General features: G+C 38.5%; 3 protein-coding genes and 4 long non-coding RNA genes across 12 annotated transcripts in view; 2 read left to right on the top strand and 5 right to left on the bottom strand.

The window, feature by feature from the left end:
• LOC136238517 (uncharacterized) overlaps positions 1 to 27,856 on the bottom strand; it is an 81,563-nt gene that overhangs the window by 37,662 nt on the left and 16,045 nt on the right. The window lies entirely within an intron of this gene.
• LOC136238544 (uncharacterized) lies at positions 155 to 1,346 on the bottom strand. Of its 2 annotated transcripts, none has more exons than XM_066029094.1 (3): positions 1,156 to 1,346; positions 987 to 1,097; positions 155 to 930 (listed from the first exon to the last, which is right to left on the bottom strand). In XM_066029094.1, exons 1-3 carry the CDS (start codon positions 1,165 to 1,167, stop codon positions 742 to 744), a joined length of 312 nt encoding a protein of 103 aa, XP_065885166.1. In that variant the 5' UTR covers positions 1,168 to 1,346; the 3' UTR covers positions 155 to 741. The 2 variants fall into 2 exon arrangements, with proteins under 2 accessions (XP_065885166.1, XP_065885175.1); XM_066029103.1 differs by having other exon boundaries at positions 996 to 1,097.
• On the top strand, positions 300 to 27,823 carry LOC136238571 (uncharacterized). 3 transcript variants are annotated; one of them, XR_010693043.1, is made up of 11 exons: positions 22,006 to 24,282; positions 24,334 to 24,500; positions 25,124 to 25,431; positions 25,684 to 25,761; positions 26,032 to 26,214; positions 26,279 to 26,657; positions 26,693 to 26,757; positions 26,872 to 26,976; positions 27,026 to 27,093; positions 27,168 to 27,615; positions 27,678 to 27,823. It is a non-coding gene; the product is annotated as an uncharacterized lncRNA (long non-coding RNA). The 3 variants fall into 3 exon arrangements; XR_010693042.1 differs by having other exon boundaries at positions 22,007 to 24,500; XR_010693046.1 differs by lacking the exons at positions 22,006 to 24,282; positions 24,334 to 24,500; positions 25,124 to 25,431; positions 25,684 to 25,761 and adding exons at positions 300 to 722; positions 844 to 937.
• On the top strand, positions 9,286 to 11,194 carry LOC136238585 (uncharacterized). 2 transcript variants are annotated; one of them, XR_010693081.1, is made up of 4 exons: positions 9,286 to 9,434; positions 9,609 to 10,015; positions 10,431 to 10,641; positions 10,716 to 11,194. It is a non-coding gene; the product is annotated as an uncharacterized lncRNA (long non-coding RNA). The 2 variants fall into 2 exon arrangements; XR_010693077.1 differs by having other exon boundaries at positions 10,431 to 11,194.
• Positions 12,426 to 15,630, bottom strand: LOC136238566 (uncharacterized). The gene is made up of 5 exons (XM_066029127.1): positions 15,487 to 15,630; positions 14,125 to 15,403; positions 13,866 to 14,067; positions 13,364 to 13,465; positions 12,426 to 13,310 (listed from the first exon to the last, which is right to left on the bottom strand). The coding sequence occupies exon 2, from the start codon at positions 15,246 to 15,248 to the stop codon at positions 14,913 to 14,915; it is 336 nt and encodes a 111-aa protein (XP_065885199.1). The 5' UTR covers positions 15,249 to 15,403; positions 15,487 to 15,630; the 3' UTR covers positions 12,426 to 13,310; positions 13,364 to 13,465; positions 13,866 to 14,067; positions 14,125 to 14,912.
• Positions 17,912 to 18,642, bottom strand: LOC136238599 (uncharacterized). Its single transcript, XR_010693085.1, has 3 exons — positions 18,220 to 18,642; positions 18,100 to 18,168; positions 17,912 to 18,041 (listed from the first exon to the last, which is right to left on the bottom strand). It is a non-coding gene; the product is annotated as an uncharacterized lncRNA (long non-coding RNA).
• On the bottom strand, positions 24,893 to 26,662 carry LOC136238595 (uncharacterized). Its single transcript, XR_010693084.1, has 4 exons — positions 26,437 to 26,662; positions 25,996 to 26,191; positions 25,836 to 25,937; positions 24,893 to 25,770 (listed from the first exon to the last, which is right to left on the bottom strand). It is a non-coding gene; the product is annotated as an uncharacterized lncRNA (long non-coding RNA).

Raw genomic sequence — 27,856 nt, 5'->3', positions numbered from 1 at the left:
CTACACACAAACACACTACACACGCACACACGTACATACTACACACATGCGCACACTACATGCACACAAACACACACAGAGTAGCACACACACACACACATGTACATACACACACTACACAGAGTAACACACACTATACACATACTGCAACTGGGAATCACAATTTATTTATACATTGTGTTAGCTAATTACAGTGATAAGGTGCAAAATAGAATGTTAAATATATAACCAGTTTTGTGTTTAAATGCTCAAAGGCCTAGGGTATATAATATCCTTCTTTTGCTCAGGACTAAACTCCCAGATATTATCATAAAGATATTGCTGTCGTTCTTGTTGACAATCAATGTGGAATCTATAGTGAAGGCAACTGCTGAGAGGATGGTCACCAAGATACGTCTTTCAACAGGTTGATCTCTCGTTCATTACAGTTGCTGGCTTCCTTAACAAATACCTTTCCAGGGTGAAGTTTGGAGAACCAGAAGTGATGGAAGTTTGTAATTCCCTTCAAAGCAGTCTTTACAGTTTTTCCTTCAAAAAACTATTCCAATCATAAGTTGGAATGAACATTGTCCCATCGAGTAATCCAACAAGTTGAGGTATATTTAACGAATGATGACTGGGCTAGACAATTGGCAATGTCATCTAAGTCTCCTCCAACAAAATCTTTGTTTCAGTAAGCCAAAACACCGGTCGGGTGCAAACTTGGTGTGTCCCAGTAAGAGGTATGATATTGTGATGTGATTAGTCATGCATCACCACATCAAATAATATATCTATCATAAACTGGTTCTCATTTTGGCCAGTGCAGTTATCTGCATATAAATGTACAGATGTCTCTCCTAGGCAGTGACCTTCAAAATGGTGAAGAATGGAGATGATAGAATTGGCTCCCTTTCCAACATTGCAAGCTTCATCTATCAAGTACGTCATCTATATTGTAAGGGATTACCATAGTAACATAGTACATTAAACATGTACATACATACTTGACTTACTTGACTTGGTATGACTTCACGACATACTTCAAAGACTCCACACTTTCTTGGAGTTAAAAAGTATATAGGGACAGGTTGTAAAGGGTCGCTTGGGTAGTGAACCTATTAAATATGCCATAACATAGTATTTGTACAAAACTGTACATTACAGTGCATGTACCTGTTGAGCCATATCAAAGCTGTAATGTTCTTCCAGTTTATGGTGTTGTATGTGATGATGATGAAGGAGGCTCTAGCACTCCATCTGAATTGTGAAGGTGGCTTTCAACTTCTCCTGGCTTGCCTTCCAAGCATCACAATTACAGCTCCTCTCAACAGCTACAGCTTCCAAGTGGGTTTTTGCTGCATCAATGGTCTATTAATGTACAGTATGTCATGGTAAGAGTGCTTACTAGTTGTGTACTTACTAACAAACAATTTTTTTCAGAGATACATGACTAAGAATACATAGAGTACATGTGAGCATCAAAAAAAAAAAAGGAATCAGGGAATTCTTTTTGCGCTCAATCAAACTATTGAATCTGCTTAATCATCAAAAATAATCACTGTAAATTTAAAGTTGAAGCATACAACAACAAAAAATATATCTTCACTATCCTGTTTATTACACAAGGACCACTGAGCAATCTGATGTGGTATATTCAGAACAATAACAACACCAGCTAGTGATCTCACTTTCAAATATTCAATGAATATATGATTGGGGCAAGTAAACACTCAAAGATTATAAACATCTGCTACCTTACTAGTTAACCTATGCCACCACCTACATCACATACAGACAAACACCAATGACCAGTAGATTATAGTTATGAGGGTTATTACGTGAGTCTGAGACCAGTGGGAGGGAGTGTGTGACAGTTTAGTGACAAGGATTACTCCTGATTTAATAGAATGGTGCCAGAGGTCACTGAAAGGAGTTGATATACAAGCACTGCTGGGACTGATTGCCAGAGTGACTGAAAACAGACACAGACTGTTTCTTGGCATTTGTTTAATCCACTACAATAGCACAGTGGTGTAAATTACCCATTTGTGACCGGATCTGCAAACACGTTGGTGTTGTGCTTACCTCTAAAAACCAGGTGCCATGCAGCTAGATAATTCATCTGGAATTAACCATAGATAGCATATGGTACCAACTACGTATGTATTACTATTTTATTAGTAGCTTTGGGTTGTACATTACTATTATTAGCTAATTCTCGTATTTCATAATTCATGAAATTTTCATAATAGAGGAGTTTAGCATAAGCGGAAATATTTTAATTGGTCTGTTAATTGCTGTTGAGCAACCACTGGATGCTGTGGTTAGCCATAAAAATGTACAGAAATCATTGGGAAACTGATGACCACGGACACTAAAACCTTAGTTATCAACAAAAGGAGATACGATAGTCTTGTAAACAGCACCTGAAACTACATTGCTTTATACATGTTTTGGTGGTTGTCTACTCGTCAGAGGGTATGTGGTTAGCTAGTTACAAGCTTCTGAAGTTGAAAACACCTGGCGAAAAAGTGTTCTGATATCAAGGAAAGCGAGCAGATGCTTGTTTCTATGTTTTGATTGAAGAACAACACAAGAACAAGCATTATGATCACCTGGATAGTGCTTACAAGCATGCTAAACTTCATGTTCACTAAACTTCATGTTCGCTAAACTTCATGTTTGCTTGTCGGCCGATTGTAGAGTTCATAATCCATGGAATCAATGAAATTATCTATTATCAAGCTTTGCCAATCAGTTCTGAGTGGTTTTCCAGTAGAAACTCAGAAGTATCAGCCTTGGAAAGCGTTGTATTGTAAAATCTTTAACTTTACGGCTCCATAACTCGCTAACTCTTTATCCTATTAACGACAGGCAAACACGAAGGGAAAGGGAAATCAATGTAGCTCCTATCTGGGTCCAGATAAAATGGCACTAAATGCACGTTTGTTCCTATATATATGGGCAAGATTTAGTGCCACTAAGCACTAAATCTTCCCTATAATACATGTGGGATGAAGCACTATACTCAAATATTATTTCTTGCCCATATATGTAGGAAAGATTTAGTGCTAAGGTGCAATAAATGTTCCCTACAATGTAGTAGGCAAAATATTGTTCAAAGAAGCACTAATTATTCCCTACATTATTGTAGGCATAAAATAATACTTCATAAAATAATACTTCATTATTAACACTCCACCTTGTTTAGAGTAAAAATATTTCTCTGTGTCCTGTTTACTCCTTGAATGCTAGTTGACATGTCTGGCACAGAAAGGTGTTGGTATTAGCTAAAAATATTTCTCTGTGTCCTGTTTACTCCTTGAAAGGTGTTGGTATTTTACAATTGGTAATACCAGTCCACTATCCAGTTGTACTGGTTTTAAAGCTAGTCTTACAAGTATGCCCAGCGTTGCATATAAAAGCAGGTAGTGCATTGCTACTCAGTCTCCTACCTTGGTCAGTTGCTAGCGTGCAGCTTCATGCTGCTTACGAATATTAAACAATGCACGACCAGAATTGATAAAAGAAGCAGAAGAGAAGTCTTTCTTTTTTCACCACTTTTGTGAGCATTGGGCATTATCGCACATCAGAGATAACGTAGTTTATTTGTACGATTCTCTTCAACCTAAAAGCATCAACTCAACTCTTGCCGAACAACTGCATTCATTATATGGGAACCGGATTGTGAAAATTCCACAAGTTCAACTTCAACTTCAAAAGGGAAACAAAGACTGTGGCTGCTTTGCAATTGCATTTTGCGTATCACTAATGTTTGGAGACGACCCCGCCACTCTTTGTTATTATCAAAAAGAAATGCGAAAACACCTGATGCAATGTTTTGAGACTAAATGTTTTTCCCCGTTTCCATCATAAAGCAAGAAGTCTCGAATACCATCACCATTGGAAATTAAAATCTTTCTTTCCTAACTGGCACATCTAGACTAAATCAAAAATATTGATTATATTGATTATTTTGCCTAAAGGTTTTAGTACAATAACTCAATTGAATCTATTTGAGGGTATTATCGTAGGTTATCACCCATAGTCTCAGACTTGGGTGGTAATTAAAATATGTTATTGGGATACAACCGCTTTATATTCATAACTTGTTTGATTATTTTTTTTTGCTAAAGTCTATAACTTTATGCATGCATGTATGGAAGAAATTATTTAAACAATTATAGCTACAGCCTATACCAGCAGATACATATTGCAATAAAAATGTCTAGGTGCCTTTTGGATGATTATGATTTTTGTTATAATTACCATATCTGTTGGTTAGAGCTTACCATCTTGGCCCAAGGTGTGATTGTTCTTCCCTACTGTTCCCGTGCAATTTGCAGGCGTGCACCTGGCACTGCAGGCTGTCAAGGGCGCACGCCTGGTTGACTATAATTGCTTCCAGAAAGAAACGTACATGCGTGTACATGTGTGTCTGTCTGCACCCATGTGAGCTAATGGTTTTGTGTCAAAAGCAGTCTATGTGTTAGAAATGGAGGCAGCATAAGAACTATACTGTACACCGGCAAACTTTGACGAGGGTAAACTTTGATGAATCTGCTCTTAGGCAAAGTTGACGAAATAAACTTTGACGAATTGTTTGAAATCACCAATAAGAACCTGGGCACTTATTTTATGTTGACACTTTGATTCGTCAAAGTTTCCCAGTGTACGGTATTAAGCGCCTTTATAGTCAGGTAAGTTTTGCTCTTGCTCTAAGGCAGTTTAGGCATGGCAGCTTTCTAAAATATTGTGAACGTTTTGTTGTGGGTTCTATGGGTGTTTAAAAATGACAAAACTACACTACCAGCTTCCTGAGTTACTAGGAATAGCGTAGCACTTTTGAGTTGGAATTGAGGGCGTGTCCAGCTAGTATGTGTATGAAAACCAGGGCTGAATAGTTTTCTTTGAAAACACGTTAACTAAGCTGTACTTCTCTTCATGCATTTGTGGGTTTAACTATATTGCAAGTTGAGCGTTCCTTAGTAACCATTTCATATTTTGCAGTAATTACAATTATTATGTAATTAGTATTATTATGTAATTAGTATTTCATGAAATGCTAATTTGTATTAGTTAATTTAAATGGTTTCTATGTAACCGTAATCCTGCTGTCCCAACTATGTTGGCCTTTATGTGTCTTGTGACATCATGGATAAGGTCCATAAGTGCAACTCATTTATATTTGTATGTATATACGCATAGCAAGAATCAACCATGGGATTCCATGCAACATTAAATTATGTATCCAAGAAAGAAGCAGACCTATATGCAAAGAAGTTGCTATAGTAATAAATATGCATACTTACAAGAAGTACTAAACTCTCATTTTTAAAACTAAGTAAACTACTATAACCCATAGTCACATGTTTACAATATGTTATACCAGGAATCAAAGGGTACTACTGCCTTAGCATCAAAGGTAGAAGGCTGTTATGAGGTTGTATGGAAAATAAAGTACAAGCAGTTGAAGTATTGCAACTAAAACAGCAACAATTCACTATGATCACTTCAATAGAATTTAGTGCCTGAGCACAATATAGTTCCTACACTAATGTAGGGAAGATTTAGTGCCTGGAGCACAATATAGTTCCTACACTAATGTAGGGAAGATTTAGTGTTGAGCATAATTCATCTCCTACATTACTGTAGGGAAGATTTAGTGCTTGTGGCGCTAAATCTCCCCTATAGTAGTGTAGGAAATGAACCCCTTTTAGTGCATTTTGTACGGAACCCTCCTATCTATGTACAGAAAATTGGAACATACCGTATACTTTGTAAGCAACGGAGGTTTTATTGTCGGTTATCATCGTTTTCACAATGGCTTCAATACAATTTTATGGGCATCCAGAGCATCCAGTGGTTGCACAATATGCAATTAACGCTAATTGCATTCCTAGACGCTTATACTAAACTCCCCTATTCGTTCAATTACGTTGCTATATACTGCTAAGGAAGCGCTTGTTAAACAAACCACTTTAACCAACATATTACACACAGAAGTATCTTCTAAACTGTTTTATAGTTTGACTATCGTGTTTTTTCCCACAAATTCTCTTGACAAAGCCTCAAAGTTGTTCTTCATTTTCATTTGCATACGTAAGGGATACGCCCCCTTTCAACTCGAAGGGATAGGCTATTCCTGGTAGTGTGTGAGGCCCGCATCATTGTTTTTCAGTTGTTAAACGCCTGAACACCTCAAAGGGAAGGTAGTTTACAAAGCCTGAGAAGTCGCCACACCCGTATTTCAGTCCGCCGAAAAGAAACCACCTCAGAGCAAAGTTCACCTGTGTAGAAGTTTAATACAGACTTCATTTCACTTTTACTTCTTATGTAAAAGCTGCTTTCACCATTTTTTAACAATTTTGCTCACGTAGGCGCGTACAGACAAACATAGATAGGTACACACACACACACACACGCACGCATTGCACACAACACATACACTTTTGCGATTATGTCCTGTTTGTGCAGATCTGGTCACATTTTATTGTCAGGTCTCACTGCTATACTGTTGTTTTTGCATTAAAATTTCCATATTAGGCTATTTTTGGTAAACAACACCATTTGCAGTTGTTATGATGTCACAAACCAGTTTGAGTGGCTCAACCACAAGGTGATAAACTTATCACACCGTAGGGTAGTTATCATACAACAGAGCACTTTGGATTTGGCAATATCACTTCAAAGTAGATCCATTAAATTCCAACTGTTCATTGGTTTCTACTGGAGATAACATTCTGGCTAGCTGTTATAGATTGCTGTTCCCCATCATTGAAAAGACCCTCCCTACCCAATGACAGTGTCAGGGTAAAGTGACCTGAGCATGTGAGCAGTAAAGTGCCAGAGATGGAATCATTAAAGAATTTAAAGGAAACGGTATTCACTACTGTCCATCTGTGTACAAGAACAAGACACAATCCACTCACACACCTTTCTAGCACAGCTGCCCACAAAAACATGAAGGTTTCTATCGGTAGCACCATCACATGTGCTACATCGTACCAGCTCACTTAGCGAATTTTGCTATTCCCCAATTTCCTGGAGGTTACAGGATTTGGTCAGTGCACACCTGTGTTTCTCTCCAGTCACTCAGAACACTTGCAAGGGGGTGACACACAGGCACCCACTGTAGGTAGATCTGCGACCGCAGTCAAAGGTCAAGGCCACCAAAATCATGCCAATTCAATGGTCAAGGGTAAAAGCTTCCAACCCACAATCGAAAAGTGTTGAAATATCGTTGCTAAGTCACCGGTCAAAGGCTCTTAGTCACAGGTCAAATCGAAATTTCGGACCGCGGTAGCAGATCTACCTACTGCGTGTACCTACGTGACATCCCCTTGACTTGAGAATCTTTTAATACTGGTGTGAGCGCACACTATACGTACTACACTACACACACTATAAGTGAAAGTACACTCAACAACAACAAATAAACACTTACCTACAAGCGTAGATTTGTACACGACACCAACTTTGTGGCCTGCACTAGTCACTCTCATAGTCATATTAGCCAAAGCGAGAGCCAAAGTTCGCAACATCGCAGCTTTCACAAGATCTACTCAAATGTATGAAATGTACTACACAGAGTGTAAAATTAGAACCCATCCACAACTATTACACATTGAAAACCACAAATAACTGAACACTAAACCCACAATCTATAATACGTTGATGGTCATTAACTAGAACTCGACTAGAACTAATTTCCTTTAGCCTTCACGCCAAACTGCTCGCTTACCTGTAGATATGGCGGGCGCTTCCGTGCTTGCCGGAATGCTACTCACTGGAATAGAGCCAACTGGTGAAGAAACTGGTAAAAGTGGAAATGGAGTAACGTACAAAGTGTCATCACTATGCTGTCATGGAATGGAACTATCTGTGCGGTGAAGCGAACCCTTTCTGTGTTTTTGGAATACGCCAACCCTGAGGAACTACAATCACTGTCGCAGAACATTTTTGCAGAATGCGAAGCAAATGGTGTATAGTACTGAGGCATCCTAGTCTAGTTATTATTATTATTATTGTTACTGAGCAGACAGCACAGCTGATATGCTCAGGAAAAAAAGCAATCATAAAATGAATTTAGCTACGTAGTTACAAAGATTACAGTTATTGAGTTCCATACAATGTTTGCAGTTCCGCTGAAAAAGAGTCAATATTGTTGCTCTCAATGATGGAAGATGGTAAGTTGTTCCAATCCTTAATTGATCTGGAGAAAAAGCTCTGTTGGTATGAATAGGTAGATGAATTTGGTAGAATAAAACGATGTGGGTGATATATTCTGGTGGATCTTGTCATTGAAATAAAATGAGGAGGAATTGACAGTGAATAATCTTGATGTATAATTTTAAAAAGTGCTTGTAATCTGGATATTTTACGTCTCAGCTGAAGGCTTGGCCAAGAAAGATGCTGTAACATAGCTGTGACTGAGCTGAATCGATTGAAATCATTTAGGACCCATCTAGCTGCCCTACGCTGTACTTTCTCTAGCTGTTGAATATTGTTATGGTGGTATGGGTCCCAGATGACTGCAGCATATTCCATTGACGGTCGTACTATCGTAAGGTAGGCTGTTGTTTTGATGTTAGACGAGCAGCAACTCAGATTGCGTTTCAAGAAGTTTAATGTTCTATTGGCCTTAGCAGCTATATTACTAATATGTGGAGACCATGATAGTTTGTTGTCCAATATAACACCAAGGTAGGAGTGTTGGTTTGATGTACCCAAGTTGTGATTGTTTAGCTTGTAGTTGAAAATGATTGGTGATAATGATCTGGTAAACCGCATAATAGTACATTTGGTTACATTGAATCTTAATTGCCACTTAGTTGCCCATTCGTGTAGTTGATCAAGATCATGCTGAAGTTGAATGGCATCCTCCTTGGTGGTGATAATTCTGTAAAGTAAACAGTCATCAGCAAATAACCGTAGTGACAAATTTACATGTTCTGTTATATCATTAATGTATAGAAGAAACATCAAAGGGCCGAGGACCGTCCCTTGAGGGACTCCTGAGTGAACAGCTATCGAGTCAGAAAAAGTACCGTCCAAAGCTACTTGCTGTGACCTTCTGGTCAGCCAAGTATTGACCCACTGACAGATGTGATCGTTGATACCATAGTGTCTTAATTTAACTAATAGTCTTTGATGTGGGACACTATCAAACGCTTTAGCAAAGTCAAGGAGAATGACATCGGTTTGTTTCTGTTGGTCTAGAGCATGTGACAAGTCTTCTATCAGTGAAATAAGTTGGGTAACACAAGAGTGCTGGGATCTGAAGCCGTGCTGGGTATCTAGTACAGTTTCTGGGTCTTTATAACCCGCCAGATTCCTGCTCTTATGGTGGAGCTAATGTTCACCAGTCTAAGCAGATACTTAGAGACTGCTGGAGATTTAGAAGTGGATCTTAAAATCTCAATTCTTCGTGATTCGTCGCTCAGTTTGAGGTATCTACACTCACATAATCCTCCTATCATTCACTGTGACTTGATAGCCAATAATATTTTATTAAGCAGATCACTGACCCCTAAAGTCACTGACTAGAGGGTCACTGAAGAGTCCTAAATATACCACATCTTTGATTGTGTTCTCATTTGGTGTACTAATGTTTATACCCACAGAATTTATGGTTATTGACCCAGAGACTCAAGACATGTGGTACTTAAATGAGAGATGAATACTTTAACAAGCTACAAGATGCTGAAGTATTGCGTCCAATCATTTTAGATTGTCTGCAAAATAGTTTCACCAAATGACCCAGTATGGTTGTTGAAGTTTGCAAGTAGTTGAAACTGGTAAAGGATGGTCTACCAAGTAAACCCCCACCAGCTAAATCATCTACTCTTAAGTCTGTTGAAGAAGTTGAGGCCATAATGGCTTCCCTTGAATCAGACCAAGTATATGATACTAGAGAATGGCAGTCTGTGGATCTGAAATATGGCAGATACTGATACTGGAGATTGCAGTTGTCTGGCAATAAATGAAGTGGGAGATGACACAGTTACAGCAACTTAATTATCTATGATATGTAAGTTGTAGCCTTTCCATACAACATTAACAACAACGTTCTATATGATATTGTACAATGACATTACTTCAATTTGGATAGGCATTTAGTAAACTTCTCAAGCAAACTTTATCCTGTATACTAATATGGACACCTTGGGACCAACTAAACTTATCAAGTTATGATGTACAACCACTATAAAACTATCACTACTAAAGCATATCAGATTCTAGGCTTGATCAGACGTACATTTAGGGTCAATTGTATAGAAGCTAAAAAGCAACTCTACATTAATTTTATTGAGAGCTATTTTTATACTGAGAATAACAGGCTGTCATTCAGGTCTCCTTATTTTTAATGATAGATTTCTTTTGTTTGTTTGTATTTGTTTCATTCTGTTTACAGTAATTATTGTTGTTATTCTGGGACCTACCAGGTTTAGAGTAGTCCCTTGTTCTGAAATGTTCCACCTCAGGATTTCCCCTAACCACCATTTAATTCATGTCAGATCATCCCTGGGGGCACGTCAAGTTAGTCCGAGTGCAATCTGATTGTCAACAATGTCATCAATTACGATGGCTTGTATCAGTGTGTTGCTACCATTGCTGCTGGCTCTGATATGGGAATAGTGAATATGACCATATATGGTAAGAGTAGTTATCTGTTGTCTATTATAAAATTAATATTGCCTTTTCACATGTAACCTAAACGCTGTCAACAGAACAAAGTCACCACCTTCTGTTTGGGTATACCTTCAGACAAGTGTTTATTAATGATGAACACAATGAACCAGCAAGAGTGACATGTCGAAACATGTTATTGGGATTTTTCAAATGAAATTACACAACACTGAATTGCACCCCATAGATCTTAGGAATTATAAAGAATTACCAATAAAACAAATCCTATTAAACACTCAGCACTTTTTACGCCACCAAGTCATCCGTGAAGTAACCCACAACAAGTACCTTGGAGTGGTTATTGACTCAAAATTGTCTTGGTCACAGCATATTAAAGAGATTTCTAACAAAGCTAATAGAGTCAAAAGTTTTCTACAGTACAATCTCCAAAATGTCCTCAATCCATTAATGAAACCAATGTTGGGAACTTGGGGTACTCCTGTGTCATTTAGGCACCACATACAAATAAACACATATCTGTGATTGAATCAGTCCATTGACATGTTGTATGCAAGCTTGTTTTTATTACTTAATCTCCTTTTCAAGTGTTTCTGAAATGTTACAAAGACTAAATTTGAAACGATTCGTCTAATATGATACATATGTCAAATTCAGAAACCTTATGTGAAATAGATTTTGTGTGAAAAGGCCCTCCAATTTTTCAACACATTTTTGAATGTGGCATTGTTGTAGTGGCATATTCATCCTTCGTAAATTAATGTATGTACTACAGCCATAGATAACTAACACTATATTTCAGTAGCTACAAAAATATTAGTACATTAGAAATTAAAACCTCACAGCATTCACCTCCTTAATAAGACCACCTCATTATAGTGACCATGTAAACTAGGTCCCAAGCATAGCTAAGGTTTACTTCATGACCTTATTAAAATAGACCACCTCATTATAGTGACCATGGCAAATAGGTCCCAAAAACAGCAAGACATTTCATAACCTCATTAATAAGACCACCTCCATACTATCAGGAGAGAAGTCGGATGTGTCCAAATATATAACTTTTGTTCTTGTTTCCAGCTTTTTTTAGCTGCTTCACTTGTGTGTCTGTTCCTTTGCTAGTGTCACCTAGTGTTCAAGCTACAGTTGACAGTGTCACTACAGCGGAGGAGGATACAGTGACATCATATACAGCAATTGGAATACCTTGACCCACAATCAAATGGTACAAACTAAGTATATTAGTTCATGTCAGTAAATTGAATATACTGTGTATTGTATATGTCATGCAAATTTTCAAGATAAGCAAACTTTGTGTAACTTAAATGACTTGGCTGTCCACGAAGCATTTATAGTCAGTATTTTTGTTAGTTATCATTTTGATAGACAATGAGATTTCTGTCTTGTAAACATGTGTACTTCAAATCAATTACTAAAGTTCTCAAAGAAGTAATTTCATTGTGAAGCTCATCCATTAACACTGTTCAATTACTCTAATAGAACATACACTATCTGTGATAGAATGGATAAGATACTCTAATTAAACAGTCACCTTCAAACAATAGATTTTATATTTAATAGTGTATTAGTGATTTGCAATATATATCTATCATATAGTATGATAGTATTTTATAGTAGGGACCACAACGGTTTGGGCATGGCCCACAAAAGCATCACCAAAAAACCAGCCACAATTTTCTCTTATGATGATCAAGCAGAAAAACCGTTTACTATCGAATACCTCATGTTGACAAATCAAGACAATTCTCAAGCTCTGCTTATTAGTTAAACTCCAGTAATTTATCGAGATCGTGCACAAGTGGTAGTGAAGTACTACAGTATCATCCCAAATGTGCATGGCCAGTAAAATGCGTAACAGAAAGATCGAGCAAGAAAGATTACTTGGTAAGAAATGTTATTTAGCTTCCTTCATGGATGATTAGCTGTGTATGAACAAAACTCGTACATTTTGTACCGTTTACGTGTTTGCTCTTGCGGTAGGAGACCCAATGTATCTAAAGCCACTATTAATCATTGTTACTATTGAAAGTAGCGAATAGTACAGAGGGCAAACTTTGCTGAAATCTTGTAACAACTTCATAATAATGCCCATTGTTCTGTCATGCTAGTAGTAGATAAATATCTTGTACTCCTTGTATGTTCAACTGGTAAAGTAAATAGATACATGTAATACAATTAACTGTTATTTTGAAATGCCATGCTGATATATAATGTGTACACATTTTTATATAGGTTGTGAGCATACACTAAAATTCTCTAATTTTGTCAAATAAATACTGCTTGTGCTCTGCGGAAAGTCCCACTGGTACTGTGACAGGAGGAAACTGGTCAGCAGATTGTGCAGCTATCTCCTCTAAGGTACTAACTTTTGTCCGTTTGAACAGTCGTTTAAACAAACCAAAGCACCACTCAGGGGAAAATTTGGTGTGGCCCACTAGTAGAAATGATATTGTTATTTCTTTATGCAAACCAACCATAACCCTCCACAGCAAATAGGCCATCATGTAGCGGTTTTTATTTTGGCCACAACAATTATCTGCATGCAGGTGTAAATGAGTCTCTCCGAAGCTGTGATTTTCAAGGAAATGGTGAAGCATTGATATGATGGCATTGGAGCCTTTTCCTATGTTATATGCCTCGTCAATCAGATAGTTCACCTGGTGAGATTAAAAAATTAATGGTAACAACTTTTTATGTTCAGTTTACTTACTTGTCTAGGTATTGACTCGCAGCAAATTCCAAACATGGCACATTTCCGAGGAGTCAGAAAGTATATCGGGCCAAGCTGCATAGGATCACAAGGGTAGTGCACCTGTTTGGAGATACAGTGAGCATTGTTTGTACATAACACTGCGCACACACTACACACAGACAAGTGCACACACACAATACGCACACACTATGTCCACACACTACACATACACACACACACACTGCGCACACACACACACACTACACACACACTGCGCGCATACACACACAACACACTATGCGTACTTACATATACCACCAAACACATGCACACACACACACACACACTACGCACACACACACACTACGCACACACACACACACACACACACACACACACACACACACACACACACACACACACATACTACGCACACACACACACAATGCACACAACGCACACACGCTATGCGTACTCACATACACCACCAAACACCTGCACACACAAACTATGTAAGCACCTGCTGGGCCATATCAAAACTGTAGTGTACAGTTGTTGTGAGCAACAATGGCCTACTGATAGTTCCAAATAGTGGAGGCTGAAATTTTTCATCGAAAGTGTACAATTGCTTCAAATTGGTGTGGCTTTTTTTTACAGATGTCCTTGTAGGATGTCCTTTCTAGGGCAACTGATGTGAGGTGGTTTTCCGCTGTCTTTAATGCCTGTTAGGTATGATGCAAAATATAAAATTTAATTACTAGTATTTGTAAGTTGCTCACATCGCTTTTTTCACTTGTTGGTCTATTGATGGTCTTCCATGGTGTTGTTTTGTTGGCAGGTCCAACATAAATCACTCATAGGCTTTCCAACAACAATAAATGGAAGGAGTGAACGCCAGTACTCACAAAAGGTGGTATATGCTACTTCCTCAATTCCAGCTACCTTACATGAGTCTCTGTAAAACTCCCAGATGGTCTGTGTGACATTACAATGTGTTAAAGTATTAGAAGCCAAAAATGATGTACATTGAAATTCTTATACCATGTGGAGAAAGTTCCTAAAGAGAACTCTTGATAGAAAAACTGGATCTAAAGTGCTAGTGAATCAAACTTCGGAATACAGGTGTCAGGTATGAAGAATTTCATTGTGTGTGCAGTATGTCGAGTAGAAATTGTAGACCTTGATCATTGGAAACTTGAAAAGTTTTTTGAGATACAAGTCAATTTGCAAATTACAACCAAATTGCTGAAAATACATGTTTGAGTTATCACCCACCTAATGTGGCTACCTTCTGATCTACTGTTACATTGTTACCAAAATTCTTTTGTAGAACATGTATACATACCCTCTTGCTTCGATTTGATGGAAGAAGCTTTATGTCATCTCTTTTGTAACCTGGAATTCTTCCAGGTAGTAACAGGGCATTTTCCTCTGCGTAGTTTTGTAAAAACTTCACCACATGTTTCTTAGTGAAGTATGGAAATGCATGCTTTGGGGTCCGTTTCGTGTTGCCATGAACACGTGTTTCCAGTCCATCCCTGATGTAGTGCTGCTTTAGAGCTTGGAGTCAATCTTTACCGACACCATGTAGGAAAAGAAAAGTTTTCCTACAGATAGACACTCCACGGTGTTTGTATTTCATTGTTACTCTGTTTCTTGCTGCAGGATTGGCGTGGCGATCATCGATGATTGTTGTAGTCAGTAGAGCTGCAGATTGGATGTACCCCAAGATGACTAGGTTGAGCTCATCACGAGTTAAAAAATTGGCCTGTGCTCGTGTTTGTACATAGTGCTCAACAGGAAACTGATTGCTACATGGACTGCCATCGGGCTCTGCCAAATTGCACTTACAGGTACGTTCAACAAACTTCTTGCATTTCTGCACGTCATGTGATGCTGTCATATCACTAGGTGTGATTGGCTCATGATCAACAGCTATTGCTGCTACAGTTTCTCCGTTGGATGTTGGCACCACAGGAGGTAGAAGTACTGCAGGTGGTTGTTCAGCAAGTTCAGCATCCTCTACTTGAGCAAAGCAGCCTTCATCTTCAAGCAGTTCTGTTGGAAACAGTATTTAATCAGACGTACAAATATTTTAAATAATGTGTATTGTTTATTTTACTCACTATGAATAGTTTTACCTCTGTCAGAGTAAGAGTTTTCATCATCATCACATGCCTGTATATCACTGTACAGTATATCTTCACACCTTGGTAAAGACTGTATCTTCAGATCTCTGTGGCTTCCCACCTCTTCATCAGACTCTAACTCGCTATCTTCACCTGAATGCGATAATCAACAAACGCTTCTGTGGTTTCCGCCTTACTCTTCTCATTATCTGTCTTATCGTCATTTCCGGTGAAATATTCAGTAAAAAGCGTCTCGAGCCCGTCATTGTCACTACTCTCGGAGCGAACGTACTCTTCACTAGTGAGTGTATGAAGAAGAGGAGCAATGCTTCTGGCAGCCATGGCCGATATTCCCGCGTAGAAGACAAATGGATCGATTTGTTCGCCATCCGAATTCCTCCGTATCAGGTACAGTGTATTGTGTTGTAACTCGCTCTGTGTGTGTTTGAATGAGCTGAAACTTTCCAGAAAGTTGTGTTTAGAGTGTATCTATGCATTGGTTCAATATAAGAATTTTTTTTAAAAACTGGATTTTTTTTTGTTTTGCTCATTACGCAAAATTTTACTTTGTGATTTGGAAATCCTCAGTTGCTACATATCGTGCAATCTGTTTGCATGCACCAGCAGTCGTACATCTACACAACATACACTTCATTCACCATTAGCACTCACTGGCAGTACTCAACTTGGTATCCAATATGATAATTTCGAGTTAGGACCTGAGTAGTCTATGCTGGAAACATCGCGCTAGGCTTAATTAATTCTATTTTAGGCTTAATTAATTGTTTTTAAAGGAGTCTACAAATGCTGAACTGTCCATGTCTCATATAGCAGTTGAAGGTCCAGGTGGCCCACACCTTCAACTGTGAGACATGGTACAGCCTCCTGTGGGTTACTAGTCCTGCCCCAGGAGGGCATGCCTGCGCTGACTCATAGCACCTGAGTAGCGCACATGTGCCCCATGCTGGCCACTGGGCAGCGTGACCACTTAGCAGTAGCTGAAGGCTTTGCTTTGCTTTTGCTTTTGTGTGTACATGTGTGTTTGTGTGTGTGTTTTTATATACATGTGTAATGTGTGTTCATTTGTATGTATGACTGACAAGTATGTGTGTGTATGCACATGATTGTAGATGTGTGAGTGTGTGTTGAACATGCTACCATGTTTCTGTAATCACATGTAATCACATAGTATATCAATCATATGCATTTGGCCTTCCATATGGTGTGTGTTTTGATTCAACACAAATGGTGGATGGCCAACAACCTTGCGGATACATTTTTAATCATTGTAGTAATTAGCTCTCATTGTGTACAAAAGTTTTATACTTCAATTTCCTGTATACCTTGCAATACTCCTGGGATTAGTTAACACACATACAGTAGACACCTGGTTCTATTTGTGTAACAAGATTCACATCTTATAAGATGGTAGTCAACATTCCAAACATTGTGTTTGATAACTTGTTTATTGTTAAAGCTTTACAATGATATGTATATAGCTAATTGGAACTGACATGATCACATACATGGTTTATTAGTTTATTATTCATATAGTACATTTGAGCAAAATCTTCAAATACTTTAGCAACTGTAAATGGAGTGGATATGTGTAGCTGCACATATCATGAACCACGATAGTGGGTTCATAATAGTGATCGTGTATGTTTTTTTTGCAAAAATACTAATAGAACACACACCTAAAAACCACCTTGAAAAGCATCCTTCAACTCAAAACAACCTTCTGGTGGTTCTTTGCAATGAGTATAGGCCCACTAGTAAGTATCAAGTGAAAAGGAAACAGTATGTGTATTTCAGACAAAACTGAAATATGCCCATTTGTTCATATTATTATTCATAATATTATTATTACTAGGACCGTGTCACATACAACCAAGTACATACACCAACATTGCAACCTACCCATTGGGCAAGTATAAACAGTGCCATAGGCAGCACTCAGAGCAGTGTGTGTGTGTACCGGTGGAAATGATACATATGCATACATACACAGGCAAGGGAGCATCAGAAAACCACAATACTAAACACAACCTACACAAAAACCAAGTTAAGTTAGCTATATTGAAAGTAACTATATATTGTAGGTGTGACATATCTCTGAAGATGACTCAGCAGTGAAGTGAGGCTATGCAGAACAAGGGATATGGTGAAGGCACAATTAGCAATTGATCCCAATCAAGCCAATATGGCACAACAGACTCTGTTGTAACTAGAGGCCACTGGTGATGTGCCAGTATATCAGCGGTGTGGCATTGGCACAGTGATCACAGCCTATAATATTATGCATACAGCCATGCACAACATACAGGAGATAGTTACACATTGTTGTATATACAGCACTGCATCGGCTTCTTGTTTAGCTATTACAGACTCACAGTAGAATAGTAGTTAAGCCGAGTGGAATTCCAGCCACTAGTAAGCCAGATGAAGGATGAAGATGTATACGTTACTCATTACCTTGTTGTTCCTGGTTGTTTATGAGTGTATCAGCTGGTATCCCAACTGGTCATCAGTTGGTTGTTCACTGCATGACGCCTGGAGCGCATATCCTGCATACAAAATACACAGTTACAAACATTTAAACATACTTGTAATGTTGTTGTTTACGTGTAAGGTGGCCTCTGGCTCTGTTGTAGTCACTCTGCGGATGTTTACTAATCTTCTCCTTCGAGCAATCTGTAATTAAACAACGGTGTGGTGCTGGGTGTTATATAGAATTACACGTACGGTAAAGTCATCAGCACGAACAGGCGTACTTATTATACGGTTGTGCCTTCATTCACAGGCGAATCTATCCCCACTTAGTTCATGTCTCTAGGCCTCGTAGTTTTCTCAAACATTATTTATTTATTCATTTATTATTAATTACGTAATTTTAACCGCATTTCGTATTATTCTTAGTACTTGGTTGTATAATTATTATTCTTTCACAGGCATAGCGAAGTTTACAAGGAAAATCCTGGGATAAAAAGTAGCAAGGCTTACTGAATGGATCATTGTGCGTGTCCATGACTTATTTTTGATTTCGTTTTCGGATGGAAACAGCCCAAACCGGGCCGTTTCTTCTTGCCGAAATGCCATTACGTTCGAGAAGCCATACAAGATCACGCTCAAAATTAATTTTTCTGGTGTGTGCTGCTTGTGGCTAATAGAATGTGTCTTTATTAAACTCAGTATAGGCCAGGAAGCTTAATCGGGGTTGATGACTTTGTTGCAAGGTGGTTTATTTCGCTCTGTGATTATTGTACGTGGGCGAGTTATCCAGAGCAGTCATGTAAATACTCTAATAATGCAGTCAAGTGTATAACAACAATCCTTGCACTGAATTTGACAGCTATTAAAGGCACCAGTAATGTAAATTGTAACTCATATTGGGAGACTCTCAGTCTGTATGCACATTGCAATTTGATCAGCTTCATGTTTGTACTGAAACGTTGATGGCGTTACTATGCAGAATGCAAAATTACACTATTCACAATAATCTTCTTCATAATCCATATATGGATTAATAAAAAGTACACAAACTAGATGAATAAAATATTGGAAATTTTAAAATGGGAATAGGGATCGCTGAAAAAAGCCACGAAACAAGAAGGGATCGCTGGGGTGGTAATGTAAACCACAAATCCCTATTTTGACTCACTTCAAAATGACAGAGCATGTAACTAAAGATTTATGACCAAGAGTCAAAATAGGGATTTGTGGTTTACACTACCACCCCAGCAATCCCTTCTTGTTTTGTGGCTTTTTACAGCGATCCCTATTCCCATTTTAAAATTTCCAATTTTTTTATTCACCTAGTATAATGATCACATGGACCAATCATGTGCCATAAATTATCAGAACATGGTCTTAATGATCAGAGTACACTGTAAACATGCCCCTTAGCTAAATTGTGACCATAATGAATCAATACCTTGCACTGTCAGCAAAGATAAGTGGACCACAAGTCAATGAAGCATGCACTGTACGTATGGAGTATGCTATACAACATCTTATGAACTAAAGTGATGACGAACAGTGAAAAATCAAGATTGTAGCCTTAGTGGCTATTGAGTTACACTTGTGATGTGGGAAGGCCACAATACCTACATAGAACTGCCCTGTAGTCATAAAGGAAGTGTGAATATAATTGGCTGTATGAATAGCATGTTATAGATGTGCATACAATTCAGCAACATGTGCAGAAAGTCAGAGTGTCTCCCTTCTGATATCCTAGCACTTGCTTAACCTATTTTCCCACAAATTTCTGTATCATAAGTGAAGCCTGAAAGTTTCAAATTTACGTTAATGTGTAAAACAATAGTGAAATTGAATGATACACCTAACATCTTCTAGCACAGGTTATAAGTAGACTGTAGGTATGGAGTGTGCTAAAAAACATTTTATGGACTAAAGTGATGGCAAACAGTGAAAACATCAAGATCATAGCCTTAGTGGTTAGCAAGTAATACTTGTGATGTGGGAAGGCTGTAATACCTAGAACTGCCCTGTAGTATATGGTTGCATAAAGGAAGTGTGAATGCAATTGGCTGTATAAATAGCATTTTATACTAGATGTTCATACAATTCAGCAACATGTGAAAAGACTCCCTTCTGTGTCTCCCTTCTGATAACCTCTTGCTCTACCAATTTTCCCAGATGTACATTATATCAAATTATTATAAACAATAATGAAATTAAATGATACATCTAACATCTAACAGTGTTGATGTGTGTGGTTACAAGATGACTAGAATCACTCCAGTAAGTATAAAAATAAAAGTTAGCTAATACAACAACAACTGTTAGTTTTACTGAATGTAGAGCTCCAGTTGATCAATCAAAGGAGATCCATGAATAAAGGCTTGCCTTGTACATAATCTAGCTTCTATATCATTTGTAGTTGTTCCGGACAACTCACGATAAAACCATGGTTGGGTAGGGGTATCACAACAATTACTAGTGATGCAACCAGATCTGTCCCACAATGGGTCATTGAAGTAATAGGCAGAGGAATTGATAACATCAGCAGCTCCTGATTCACAGTAATAGTTAGTACCCACAAAAGGAGGAGGGGAGTATCCTCCACCAACAGCACATGGACAGTTATAAGAGTAAGTACGATTATCAGATAGTCCAATGGTATAACTCCAAATGTGTTGACGAGGACCACCATAGGTGATCAGTAGACCATCACCATAGTAGCCATCAATTGTTGTTTGACCTTCATTGTGATAAGAATGGAAACCAAGTGGTTGTCCCTTTTGATATCCTCTTGCTCTACCACACACCCTCTGGTAATTTGTTCCATTAGTGGAGAAGTAGGCAGAAGAACAAGTACCACTGTCATCACTGACAACACGACAGAAACTAATACCAGAGTAAGTGTCTTCACGCCATCCATTGGGACAGTCACCTCCTGCACTAATATTGATATGGGCAATTCTTCTCCATCCTCCTCCCACACCAGCACATGTGGGGATCAAGTCTCCAGTTGTGGTTGTAATTTCTGTCATGTTACAATATGTCCATTGATTGTCATTACTACGGTAGTAACCTGACTTGTCACCAGTTTCAGGATTATTGTTGTAGATGTCCTCACAGGATGATCCAGTATAATTCATCCCACAATATACCCTGGTGGGACCATCAGTGATCCAGTAATATCCTGGTATATCACGGCTTTCAGGGTTCTTATTGTAAATGTCCTCACAAGACTGTCCAGGGTAGAAAGGTGATTTAAAACGATACTTGTTGCACTGGTCAGTAGCCATCACCAGTTCCTTAGTGAGGATCATAATAACAAAGTAGTAAGCAACTAACATTTTCAATAGTATAGCAAACTAACTGAACTAGTGAGCATTACTCTATTATACAGTACAATTTATAATAGTGTAAATGATAAACATTGCTCTTGTGTGAGAGGTGCTTGTTGAGGTATGTAGAAGATGTGGTCATAACATGTAGGAGTTGATAATTGCTATATACTGATAAGGAAATTTAGAACATCTACTGGATGTTTCATTTTGTCCCTCACCCTCCACCCTCCTGTCCACTCACTGAATTGACTTTGTCCCTTTTGAAAACACTGTCTCATCTCCTCTTATAGTAATAATATAAAACTTGTTACTATTAAATGTTAGAAGGTACATATATCATAATATAACACTACCTTATATGGATGAATTCTAAACAGCATTCATAAGGTAACTCCTGGGTATACAGAAGTCTTACATATTGCAGGTAAATATAATCACACTTCATGGTATCTTAGTTGGCTACAGTAATGAGAGTCCAGTTACCAATGATGAAGAACTAGTACTGTAAGATTATTAATTTTTGTTGCATGTAATCTGTGGCTATGTGAATTAGATTCTCCACTATAAAAGCCTTCTCTTACCATTGCTATCTGAAATGTATTTTTTTCAAAGCTTTAATTCATTCCATATAATGACTGTTAGTATACATGTGAGCTTGCATTGTATCTTGTATAAAGTTATCATTGAGTTGTTAATTTATTTGGTGTTCAAACAGAACAGAATCTGAGGATCTGTCAACATGACAAGAATGTTGCTGGTACACAATTATTACATCATATTCCTGATTTTAGAAGATTCCCCTACTGGTTTTCTTCCTGGTTTTAAAAGGCTTCCCTACCATATTTCTGGTTTGAAAAGTAGTAGGACTCACAAGGCAACATCACCACATGAACAAGAATGTGTCTGGTAGCTTTTCTCCTGGTTTTAGAAGGTTTCCCTATCCAACTACTTGTACATGTACAGTAATTCTTTTGGGAAAGTATACATTAATAAAGTAGGACCCACAGGGCAAAATTACTCATATGAGAAAGAACTCACTTATGTGACTGGTGGGCTAGCTCATACTGCATCAAAGGAAAAATGGTGCCGGACAGGCGTAACAACACCCTTACTGGAAAGTATTGTAGCATTTTCACTTCGTTTTCAGCTTAGTCCCACCTGTTACATGTAATAGTTGTAACACGGGCATGAGGGCTTTGCCTGATATGTTCGATTCCTGGGGTTGGAGGGATTTTTTTCCTTACTTTGGCCCCTTTTATGTTACACCTTTTCAGCTATAAGTCACTAAGTCTAAGTCCTTGAAATTAGGTTAGGTAATCCTAAGGCTGCAGCATATGTTGCTGCAGACCTTCAGTGCTGGTCACTGTAAAGCATTAGTACAATAATACAATGTATACCCGACTGCCCGAGGGCAGAGGGCATACATATCAGGCAAAGCTTGATTAATGCCCCGTGTTACAGCTAATATGTAGCACTTATTAGGCTGATAGCCTGTACAGGGCGATCAATCACCCAAGCCAATACGAGTGCAGCCACTGGATGTATTATGCATACCAAAATTTTTGATTATGGGTCAGTAGCTAGTACGTTCTAGTTACGTTTGGTTATGATAAACAGACATATCCTAGAGATATCAAGGAGAATTTCCGTTACGCGAGTTTAATGTTTTAATCAGTTCTATGAATTGTTTATGGAAAAACTATACAGTTCACTAAAGGCCTAGGTAGGTAAGCTTGCTTGTAGAGTGGTTACTCCATGCAGAGTGGTAGCTTCATGATGGGGGCATGTCCATATTCGAAAACATGCAGAAACAATGTATGAATAAGCTATAGCACTAGTTTTCACCTTAGCCCAACGTTTTTCAACTTGTAGGATGGCAAGGATAACAAAACACTCTCCGTCTGAGTGGTTCTCATAGCAAAATCCAAGTCGTGCATCCTAATCACGTGAGTGCTGATCGATCTCCACAATCAATTTCAGCATCAACGTCTATATAATCACTGCCCAGTTGTAGACCAGCTACATTTTGTATGTAGCCCAGCTAGCCAGGCTACATACAAAATGTAGCTCGGACGGCTCCTTTGATCTGAGGTGTGAAAGTGTTACATATATAAATGAAGAAGTGTCTCTGCAATCGATCTAGTTACTATGGAAATTATGATTAAATGTGTGCCCTGAATATCAATTACTGGGAAGCAAACTGATATTCCACTTCATTTAAACACCAGCTGGGTTTGTACCACAGAGTTAACCTTATTCCCTTCAATATTCCCGCTATATTATTGTAAGCAGCTCACTCAGCAAAGCAACTTTCCCCAGTCATTCTTTAGTTGTGCACAATCACAACACATGTTTTCAATGGTAGCCATTGGTTTTTGCCTCAAAAATACTATTAATGAACAATCAATGCATAGCTTGATTGCAGACAACTGGTAATTTCTGATAGAATTTTACATTTTGCATTGTTCTCTAACTCGGCGAGACAACATGCAGATGACAGTTGCAAGAAACTTCACTCACATTTCTCCAGTCTACCCAGCTGTACATTGGGATCCTGTGGGCCTGGAGTCAACTGGGAAGCAGCCCACCCAGCTGTAACAGTATTGGATACCTGGGGAAGCAAATTCCCAACTGTCCTTATCTTGTTTGTAGGTCATTGTGGAATTTCGGGTTCCACGACCTCCCACCATGATACCTGGATAGTTATCCTGTGGGATATCCAAGGAGGATTTGCACACATAAGGCTCAAGTGCCTGAGTGGTGCACAGGAATCTCATTGCTGATATACTAGGTTGCAATAACTGGTTTTTTTGCATATTTGCTGTAGGCTTTGTTTTTGCTTTGTGATGGTATCAGTGTGTGTAAATTTTGTATGTGTGGTTCCTTTTTGGTAATCATGGTAACACCATCAATGTAAACCATAAATAGAATCACATGTTTTTCTCACACAGGAATGGAACTGACAGGTTGTTCAACACCAAGTCAATATGTAAACCATTTCCAATACAGTTACAGATTTTTTTCAATTGTTTTCATCCAGACAACCCATGGAATGATGACGCTCCATTCTCTGTTCCACCTCACCTGCAAGACCAATATGACACTTTTGAAGAATTGCAAGGAAGAGGGGCTACTGTTCCCACCAATCAGAATGCAGCAGCAATAGCATTAGTATGGGGTACAAGCAGAAACTGATAATCTACTATCGTAAGTCTATCCGTGTTGTATAAGCTATATCCTAGCTGGTGACCTGTGTTGTATGTTTCATGACATTGCACTTGCAAGCAGTTGACACTCATGTAGCCCATTGTAGAATCACTAGTTTTTGAACATGTGTGCTAGTCATGTATTGTTACATGTGAATTCACCACATGTAGTCATTGACTCACAAGAGTTCCTGAGTGGCTGCTCTAATCTTGTGTCTTCTCACACATGTGTTCCACTCATGTCTCAATTTTTTGTCTCATACTTACATATGCACCTATCTTACACAATTCTATTGTTTTAAATTAGACACTGTTAGCCTTTATACATGTACATGATAGTCTGCATGTGTTACCTTGACTATCCCAGTGACCTAATAATGGTCATGCACACACTACATGCACACAAACACACACACAGAGTAGCACACACACATGTACATACACACACTACACAGAGTAACACACACACGAACACATACTGCAACTGGGAATCACAATTTATTTATACATTGTGTTAGCTAATTACAGTGATAAGGTGTAAAATAGAATGTTAAATATTATATAACCAGTTTTGTGTTTAAATGCTCAAAGGCCTAGAATATACAATATCCTTTTTGTGCTCAGGACCAAACTCCCAGATATTATCATAAAGATATTGCTGTCGTTCTTGTGACAATCAATTTGGAATCTATAGTGAAGGCAACTGCTGAGTGGATGGTTGCCAAGATACGTCTTTCAACAGGTTGATCTCTCATTCATTACAATTGCTGGCTTCCTTAACAAATACCTTTCCATGGTGAAATTTGGAAAACCAGAAGTGATGGAGGTGTGCAATTCCCTTCAAAGCAGTCTTTCAGTTTTTACTTCAAAAACGCTGCTCCAATCATAAGTTGGAACGAACATTGTCCCATTGAGTAATCCAACAAGTTGAGGTATATTTAACGAATGATGACTGGGCTACACAATTGGCAATGTTATCTAAGTCCCCTCCAACAAAAACTTTGTTTCAGTAAGCCAAAGCACCAGTCTGGTGCAAACTTGGTGTGTCCCACTAAGAGGAATGATATTGTGATGTGATCGTGTAACCCAGTCATGTATCACCACATCAAATAATACATCATAAACCGGTTCTCATTTTGGCCGGTGCAGTTATCTGCATGTAAATGTACAGATGTCTCTCCTAGGAAGTGACCTTCAAAGTGGTGAAGCATGGAGATGATAGAATTGCCTCCCTTTCCAACATTGCAAGTTTCATCTATCAAGTACGTCATCTATATTGTAAGGGATTACCATAGTAACATAGTACTTTAAACATGTACATACATACTTGACTTACTTGACTTGGTATGACTTCACGACATACTTCAAAGACTCCACACTTTCTTGGAGTTAAAAAGTATATAGGGACAGGTTGTAAAGGGTCGCTTGGGTAGTGAACCTATTAAATATGCCATAACATAGTATTTGTACAAAAGTGTACGTTACAGTGCATGTACCTGTTGAGCCATATCAAAGCTGTAATGTTCTTCTAGTTTATGGTGTTGTATGTGATGATGATGAAGGAGGCTCTAGCACTCCATCTGAATTTGTGAAGGTGGCTTTCAACTTCTCCCGGCTTGCTTTCCAAGCATCACAATTACAGCTCCTCTCAATAGCTACTGCTTCCAAGTGGGCTTTTGCTGCATCAATGGTCTATTAATGTACAGTATGTCATGGTAAGAGTGCTTACTAGTTGTGTACTTATTAGTTGTGTACTTATTAACAAACAATTTTTTTCAGAGATACATGACTAAGAACACATAGAGTACATGTGGAGAAAAGGAAGGAGTTTACTGACATGGGAAATTAGATCATGTAAGGAAGCCAGATTTACAAATAGGTTACTATATTGTCATTATCTTTATTGGGGTGATATTCTGTAACAGACAGATACATACCTTCTGTTTCTGGCGATCCAATGTGTTAGCCAGTCTCATAATAGATGTACTGTTTTGCTGGCATGTCCAACACAGGTCACTCCTTGGTCTTCCTATCACAATGTGTGGCAACTACTTCCTCCAGTATGTACAAAATGTTTGGTAATCTACAGAAGTTATTCCAGCTTTGCTGCAGCACTCCTGGTAGCATGTCCAAATTTTCTACAGAGGGAGAAGATACAGTATGTATCTTAATAGTTTCAATTTTAATTTACAGTGCACTCTTAGTAGAGTCGTCAAAACCTGAGTATCTTCAAGTAACCAATCTGGCGTCTTATGAAAGTACGTTTTACAATAATATTGTGGTGTGCAAATTTATTCAACCTATGCACATTACACAGATCATAATTACTTGTAATACATGATTATTATTATTCTGTACCCTCTTGCTGTCAGATGTTGGCAACACTTTGACATCATCTGTTTTGAATCATACAGCCGGGGAGTACGATGGCATTCTGCTCAGCATAATTCTGAAGAAGATACAGAATTGTTCCAAATGTGAGGGCATTGTGTGGACGCTTGAGAGAGTTGCCATGTGTTCTTACAGTAAGGCCATTCTCCGAGAAGTGCTCCTTCATGGCTTGCACCTTGTGATGGTTAATGTCATGCAGAAAGGTAATAAATGTTTTTTCTGCATAACATGTACCCCTTGTGCTTGTAGTCCATGCATGTCCTTATCCCTTTGGCAGGTTTATGCCCACTGTGTGTGTCAACATCGTCATCTTCACAAATGTTGGAGGCCACATTTCCCAAAAGGACCATGTCCAACTGTATCTCGGCTTAAGAAGAAAACCTGAGCCCTGTTTTCCACATAGTACGGCAGTGGAACCAAAGTGCTACAAGGCTTGCCATCAGCTAAAGTACATCCACATGTAGTTTCTATAAATTTCACACATTTTTCTACTTCTGCTGCCTACTCAGACTCCCATAGTTTCAATCTGGCAATCTCTTTTGCCTTGTCTGTTGCTGATGGACCACTGTTAGATGGTGGTGCACATACCGTAGACGATTTCATAGCCGACTCCGTGGTTACTGTTTCAACAGAGCTAATGTAGGTTGAGCGACTGAGATCAGGGGACTGAGATGGAGAATCAATGGACAGAGACTGAGGATCAGCCAAAGAATTCTGCATTCCCTGTACGTCAATTAGTGCTACAAAAATACATTAATTAAAGTGCCATTTCTATTTTCCATTCCAGAAAACTATGTGACCACCTTCATCTTGATAGTCATCAACATCACTGCAACTGGAGACTGACATGACTACCCTATGTATTTTTAATGATTGTATGTGTTTATGATTGTTGTACATTCCTTTAAAGCCAACCTGCATTGTTGTGGCTTATTCGTCATCACGGATCGTCATCATCACTGATCG

The sequence above is a fragment of the Dysidea avara genome, chromosome 1 (assembly GCF_963678975.1).
Source record: "Dysidea avara chromosome 1, odDysAvar1.4, whole genome shotgun sequence".
In the NCBI taxonomy this organism is placed as follows: domain Eukaryota; kingdom Metazoa; phylum Porifera; class Demospongiae; order Dictyoceratida; family Dysideidae; genus Dysidea; species Dysidea avara.
This window is presented reverse-complemented; position numbering and strand designations above follow the sequence as displayed.

Bases quoted from the DNA above. Each gene is read 5' to 3' on its own strand.
- LOC136238566 (XM_066029127.1), bottom strand. From the start codon at position 15,248: ATGACAGCATCACATGACGTGCAGAAATGCAAGAAGTTTGTTGAACGT.
- LOC136238544 (XM_066029094.1), bottom strand. The intron at 931-986 runs GTATGTATGTAC...CTTACAATATAG, and splicing joins TACCAAGTCAAGTAAGTCAA to ATGACGTACTTGATAGATGA.